This window comes from Spermophilus citellus (genome assembly GCF_964194105.1).
Source record: "Spermophilus citellus genome assembly, chromosome: 7".
Classification (NCBI taxonomy): Eukaryota; Metazoa; Chordata; class Mammalia; order Rodentia; family Sciuridae; genus Spermophilus; species Spermophilus citellus.
The window spans coordinates 76774875-76781764 of record NC_138188.1 but is presented as its reverse complement, the minus strand read 5'-3'; the positions used below and the strand labels follow the sequence as shown (position 1 = coordinate 76781764).

Here is a 6890-nt window from a genome sequence, read left to right as displayed (position 1 = left end):
TCGTCGCTTGGAGACTAGCTCTAAATATTATTGGTAAAGACTTTTGCAAACTTCCTGCAAAGCTCCTACCGTACCACTAGAACTTTTAAAAAGTTTTGCGTAGTTTTCTTTCCTCCAGATCTATACAAGGTCCAATCCCTCCCCCTCCCAACCCCCTCCCCCCCCCCCGGTTTTCTCTGTACAAAAATAGTCCCCCAAAAAGAAGTCCAGGATCTCTCATAAAAGTTTTCTTGTCGGCATCGCGGTTTTTGCGTGAGTTTGGATGGGATTGGTGTTCTCTTTTGCAGCTGTCATTTGCTGTGGGTGATGAGATTTTTTTTTTTTTTTCTTTTGAGCGTACCAGGTTATTCTCCATACTGTTTCTAACTCTCCTTTTTTTGCACCCCTCCCATTTCCCTTGTTTTTCTTTGAAAGTTTCTCCCCTTTCCAGTTTGCTGTCCAGCCCTCACATGTGCGAGAGGGGCAGTGTGCCGTTAATGGCTGTGCCGGGCACCGGGCCGCTCTGGTAGTGCTGGGACATGTGAAGTCTGCTGGGGGCGGCGGGCTCCGGCACCTCGGCGCCGGGGAGGTACATGCTGATCATGTCCCGGAGGTCCCCAGCCTGGCAGGGCGCCCTGGAGTGGGAGGAAGAGGTAACCACAGGGGGGCTAGAACTGGCCTCGGACTTGACCACCGAGCCCATGGAGCCAAGCGCCATGCCAGGGGTGCCCTGCTGCGAGTAGGACATACTGTAGGTGGGCGAGCCGTTCATGTAGGTCTGCGAGCTGGTCATGGAGTTGTACTGCAGAGCGCTCACGTCGTAGCGGTGCATGGGCTGCATCTGCGCGGCGCCGTGCGCGTTGAGGCCCGGGTGCTGCGGATAGCCCAGCTGGTCCTGCATCATGCTGTAGCTGCCGTTGCTCCAGCCGTTCATGTGCGCGTAACTGTCCATGCGCTGATTCACGCCCGCGCCCAGGCCGGCGCCCACCCCAACCCCGCTCGCCATGCTGTTGCCGCCGGGGGCCAACAGCCCGCCAGGCAGCGTGTACTTATCCTTCTTCATGAGCGTCTTGGTTTTCCGCCGGGGCCGGTATTTATAATCCGGGTGCTCCTTCATGTGCAGCGCTCGCAGTCGCTTGGCCTCGTCGATGAACGGCCGCTTCTCCGTCTCCGACAAAAGTTTCCACTCCGCGCCCAGGCGCTTGCTGATCTCCGAGTTGTGCATCTTGGGGTTCTCCTGGGCCATCTTGCGCCGCTGCCCGCGGGACCACACCATGAAGGCGTTCATGGGCCGCTTAACGCGGTCCGGGCTGTTCTTCTGGTTGCCGCCCGCCGCCGCCGCGGTGGAGTTGCCGCCGCCGCCGCCGCCGCCCCCCGAAGTTTGCTGCGGGCCCGGAGGCTTCAGCTCCGTCTCCATCATGTTGTACATGCGGGCGCTGTGCGCGGGCCCGGCCCGCCGGCGGCCGCCGACCCTCGGCCCGGCCGGGACTTTGGGGGGCCCGCGGGCGGGGGGAGAGGAGGAGGGGAGGCGGGCGGGGGTGTCGGGAGCGCAGGGCTCCGCGAGAAAATCAGACGAAGAATAATTTGGGGGAAAAAAAAGAGAGAGAGAAGCAAACTGGAATCACGATTAAAAAAAAAAAAAGAAAAGAAATCGCTTCCCTCCTCCTCTGGCCGATCTTGCCGCTGCCGATGATTGTTATTATTATTTTTTGGAAAGGCTTAAGCCTGGGGCTCAAACTTCTCTCCCTTTCTTTCTCTCTCCTCTTCTTTCTCTCAGTCCTAGTCTTAAAGAGGCAGCAAACTACTTTCCCCCTTTTGCAAACACTCTCTTCTCTGCCTTGACAACTCCTGATACTTTTTTGAACAAGTTAATAGACAACCATCCATGTGACGGGGGCTGTCAGGGAATAAATGGGTTTCTAGCGACCAATCAGCGCGCGGCGGCTCCTCCACTCGAGCCCAGCCTCGCCGATGGGTTTTGCATGAAAGGGGGCGGGGCCTGCCGCGCCGCCGGCCGCGCGGGGGAGGTGGGGGGAGTGGGGGGGAGGGAAGAGAGGAGGGGGAGGCGGCTCCCACAGCCAGCCTGCCAGCCACTGAGAAACCTTTGTATCCCCTCTCGCAGCAACAGGTCACACCACACGCCTTTTCGAAGGAAGTGGGTAAACAGCACTAAGACTATGTGGGTTTTTTTTTCCCCCTCTTCAAACTTAATATTGATTTACTTTTTAGTGCAAGATACTGAAATGAGGAAGGGGCACGGGAAGCAGTTAGGTGTGGGGGTGGGGCAGGGCAGAGTGGGTGGCTCAGGGCGACTGTTCAACTAGTATTCCAGGAAACAGGCCTTACAGGAGTTGGTGTGTCCTGGTTCTGCCGCTCATCCCACAGCACTGCTCCAGACTCCAGCCCCCTAAGGCTTCTCACTAACCAGGCTCTTCCCTGGTCCTTCTTCCTTTGCTGGTGCCAGCACCCAATCACCCACTTCTTACACTGTCCCGACAAGAAGTTAGGAGATCAAAACCTCTGTCCTCAAAACCCTTCTTGCTGCCACATAACTTGTTCTGTTCTTAAAAATGAATCTTGCTCGCTCTGACCACGTACTCGACTCGGAGTTAAGGGCAGGCAGGGCCTTGGTAAGCAGTTGTTTCCCGGCCTAGTCCAGCTCTTTGGCCCAGGAAACTACAACCTGTTCTTTCACTCCCAGCCACATCTCCCACCAGTCTGTCACTGTTCACTTCGTGCAAAGGCGATGAGGGTACTCTTCCCTTCTCCCTACTTTTCTAAAGTCTCTCCCAAATGAGGATTTTGGGGGATGCTGCTTACAAATGAGGGCTGGGGGAAGACAGAGAAGGACGTTCAAAAGTGCAGGCAGTGGGGGAGGGTCATTTCAACTTCCTGGCATCCCACATTGTACAGAGGTGGCTTTTGGGCCGCACTCACAAACTCCCTCCCACGCAGAGTTCCCAGGACTCCAGCAGAACCAGCCCTGGCATTTCCCCGGCTGACTTCTACGGTGTTGGCAGCAAAGAGCTGGCCGCTAGGGTCAGGGGCTGCGCCACCAAGGGGCTCCAGGCCTGGGAGGCGGGGGCGGTGCTCAGCAGGCACAGGTGCTGTGGCAGCACACGCAGGGGAAGGAGGCCCAGACTGAGGAAGCTGCGAGCCCAGCTAGGCTCAAGCTGGAGGAGGATGGGATGGGGGCGGGGGTAGAGGCTCAGGAATCTTGCCCGCCCAGGACCCAAGAGGGTAATTTTAGCCGCTCTCCCATTGTCCCGACGTAAAGATTTCAATAGGTAGGCGCTCAAAGCGGAGAGCAATGGCACCACGTCCGTTACAAATAGGTAGTTTTGTTTCTCTTGTTGTCGCTACACGGAGTCAAACAAAGCCCCGTCTAAGTTTCCTTCCACTCTCTTGTTGGGATCTTTGTGGCTAAAATGCACTTGACTACAAAGGGGGGGGGGGGAGGAAAAAAAAAACCTGATGCCATTTCTTTTTTATAAAGAGCTTAAACCATCGGGGTTACTTATTTTCTTTCTTCTCTTACACTCTCTCCGCCCCCTCCTCCCCTGATCTACCCTTACTCACCCAAAGAAAATGTAGTGAATAGTATATAGCAGCCACGTTCCATTTATTATCTTTACAAACTGTGCATTGTTTTGTTCCTTACTAACCTTCTTCCCGTACTTACCCTCAACTTCTCCAATTCTGCCCTCCCAGGGTTATTTATTACTGTCAAATTCAAGCTAAGTATACCCACTGGAGACTCAGAAAAGTTGTGAAAAAGAATTTTGCAGACTTTTCTTAAATTATTTCCAACCAACCTTCCTTCTCCCCCACTCCCCACCCTAGACTCTCCTTTTTTTCTCCTTAAGTTATGGGATTTGTTTTTAGTTCTTGGGAGTCCACAAAGGGTGAGACTGGTGTTCTCAAAATGCGTCAGTATTCTCTAGTCTTCAAAATAAAGCAATGTTTTCGATTTAGTCGAGGTGTAATATTAAGCTAAACACGGATCTTTGGAGATTAGAAAAGAAAAAAGGTTGACAGAGAATCTGAAGACAGCCACCGACTTTTCAGCGCAGTTGGTTTCAGGGATGTGGCTGGTGCGCCCCCTGCTGGTATGTTCGCTTTCCCGAGACTATCACTTTTACCTTTAAAAGAAGGTGTTTGGAAATAATTAAAGAAAAAAAAAAAAATGAGGGGGATGGAAGATCAAACTAATTATACATAATCTAAACAAAAGAAAAGTTAACATATCATATAAACTGTGGCTCCAAATCATAAGAATCAAATTTAATTTGCTTAACTTAGAAATGTACATACAACCTCAAGATAAGTGGGAGGTTAAACCACTGAAAAAAATAGGTACAAATTATGAGATTCAACATATGAATGAATTATGATTGTCCAGGCGCCACTAAGGGCATACCAAGCTCCACTTTATGATTGTGTATGTACTGGTCTGCGCTTAATAGCATTATTCAGAAAACTTAAAAAAAGCTTATGGATAATTAATTTTGAAGGAAAAATCCCTATGAGGTTGGTGTGAATAATGGTGGTGTATATTTATTAAAATAAATATTAATAACAAATGGTTATAAAAGCAAATATTTTAAATCTCTCTTTCTCTCAAGGGGCAATAAATAGTAAATGGCACAAAATTTTTCTTGGGATGATATATAAAAGCATTTACATGTTCTGAGATGTATGTGCCTGTGTCTGAACTTTATAATAATGCATTTAAAAGGTTAAAGGGGCTGTCTAAGTTTTTGTTAATTGCTTTTATCATTAAATAAGCTGTGGAAATACATTACAATTGTATTATCATTGGTTGCATTTATTTACAGCTTTATTTTAATTAAGCTTGCTGTACTTATCGAGGCAATAAACTAACTGTGGCTGGCATTTATGCACAATAATGTGCTATGAAAATAAGATTAAAGAAGATGGTGATAGCAGAAACAATTTTCTCTTTAGAATTTTTTCTAAGACATATGCATTCAAAAAAAATCAGATCACCGTACATTCGATTTCAATCTAGCACCATCACTGCCCCTAAATATACTAATAACTCTAACAATCCCAATAGATAACAGAAGTAACCCTGTTTTAGGTTTATAAGAGGTCAGCTAACAGTACTGACAATAATACACCATTGACTACTAGACAATCCCAGAAAGACTTGGAACAGGGTACTTTAACCTCAGATAACTTAAAATATTGCATTGGCAGGATATGAAAATTGAAAGTGCTTAATCTAAAGACAATGTAACACTTTCCTTCCATGGGCAGCGAAAAGCTACATACTTCTAGGGCAATATTGTTAATTAGGAACACAAATGCAGAATTCTTGGAATATTCTGATTTGATTCTGTTCTACTCCCGGTCTTAGCCAAAAAGCCTTAACTGCTAAGTGTGTCTCAATTTTATTGGAGAATCTTTTACATTGATTTTTCTCTCCTAACCTCTCCCTCTATATCCTCAAGTGTTATATCTGAAGCCAACTAACAATTTTGTGGAGATAGGGGACTGTAGACTTATTTTTTCTTCTTAGTGGCAAATAGAGGTTTAACTTGCAGTAATTAGGTGAGAACTAGCCAAGCATCTTACTATTATGATGCTTGTTAAAAAACGCTTCTTTTCTGCATCTGCATTTGAGTGTGTTCCCCTCCTCTCTTAATCTTCTTATGGAAATGAAGGCAAACGGCAGGGAACCTGCAGAGTCTTGGAGAATGTCCTTGTTAACTGGAATTTCTCAGCATTGCTAATTAGCCAAGTTTGACGACCACCAGTATTGGGGGAAAGCTCTGTTTAACCACTCACAAACCATTCCGAGGAAGAGCAGACTAATTTTATTTTGTAATTAAAATCTGAAAAGGGCCCTATTTGACAGTTAGGGCTATGAGAGTTTTATCTCCCCGTGAAATAATTACTGCCTTGATAACTCAATTTTCTGAAAAATGTCAACTGTGGGCTCCAAAAGTTTTAATTTCATTACGTAAGGAAAAAAAGCTGGAAAAATAGGAGAAAATGTACAGAAAGGCTTTCTAATTCTGGAACTGGTTAAATATATTAGAAGCCAGATCTGGCCAAATGAAGGGTTTTTTTTCCTTCCTTTTTTTTTTTTTTTTTTTTTTTGTCGTTTCCTGTGAATCCTGACCTTCCAACCATCTTCTATGAAAGTGACCATAGCAGTAATCATACTACAGTGAAGCAGTGATACCAGTTATCTGGTATGGAAGAGGCACATACAATTAAAAAGTGAAGTATGGCAACTACGGAAAAGTTCTTGATTTTAAAAGCCAAAGATAAAGGGAAAATAAAATGGATAGCACAACACTGGAAAATTTGATGAGTTGAATTTTATTTAGATCTATCCCCAAATACAAGCAAACTGAGAATTACAGAGTAAGGACACTGGCATAAGTCAATTTTTCTAATGTTCCCTTCTCCCCTCTAAGTTACAAAAATCCTCAGTCACTCCAAATTGAAGCAAGCCACAAGACTTCCAGAACGACCAAAACTTGATCTTTCAGGATTTAAGAAACAAACACAAACAAATGAAGGTAAAGAAGTACATTAGGGGATTTCTTTTCTCTAAAAATGTATCACATACTTTCCAAAAACAAACAACAAGAAATAAGCTGGGGAAAGTTAGGATATATATATATAGAAAATAAGAGCACAAATTAGAAACTGATTATTGTACCATTCATTGTCAAACTTCCTTTCCTTGAGACTGAAGGATCCCTTACCAGAAATCTTACAGGAGACACCTTTATTTTTATAGCACAATTTTCAAAATGATAGAAATTCTTTCATCTACATTTCTCCCCATTCTCTTTCTATACCAAATCTGTCAGGTTTTGGAAGTGTGAAGGATTATTGACAGGAACTATAATAAATGTTTCTTGATAACA

The 6890-nt window shown here is 45.8% G+C and overlaps 1 protein-coding gene across 1 annotated transcript; it reads right to left on the bottom strand.

Moving 5' to 3' along the window:
- Positions 1-302: 302 nt before the first annotated feature.
- SOX2 (SRY-box transcription factor 2) lies at positions 303-1539 on the bottom strand. Its single transcript, XM_081302428.1, has one exon. The coding sequence runs from the start codon at positions 1406-1408 to the stop codon at positions 446-448; it is 963 nt and encodes a 320-aa protein (XP_081158554.1). The 5' UTR covers positions 1409-1539; the 3' UTR covers positions 303-445.
- Positions 1540-6890: the final 5351 nt, after the last annotated feature.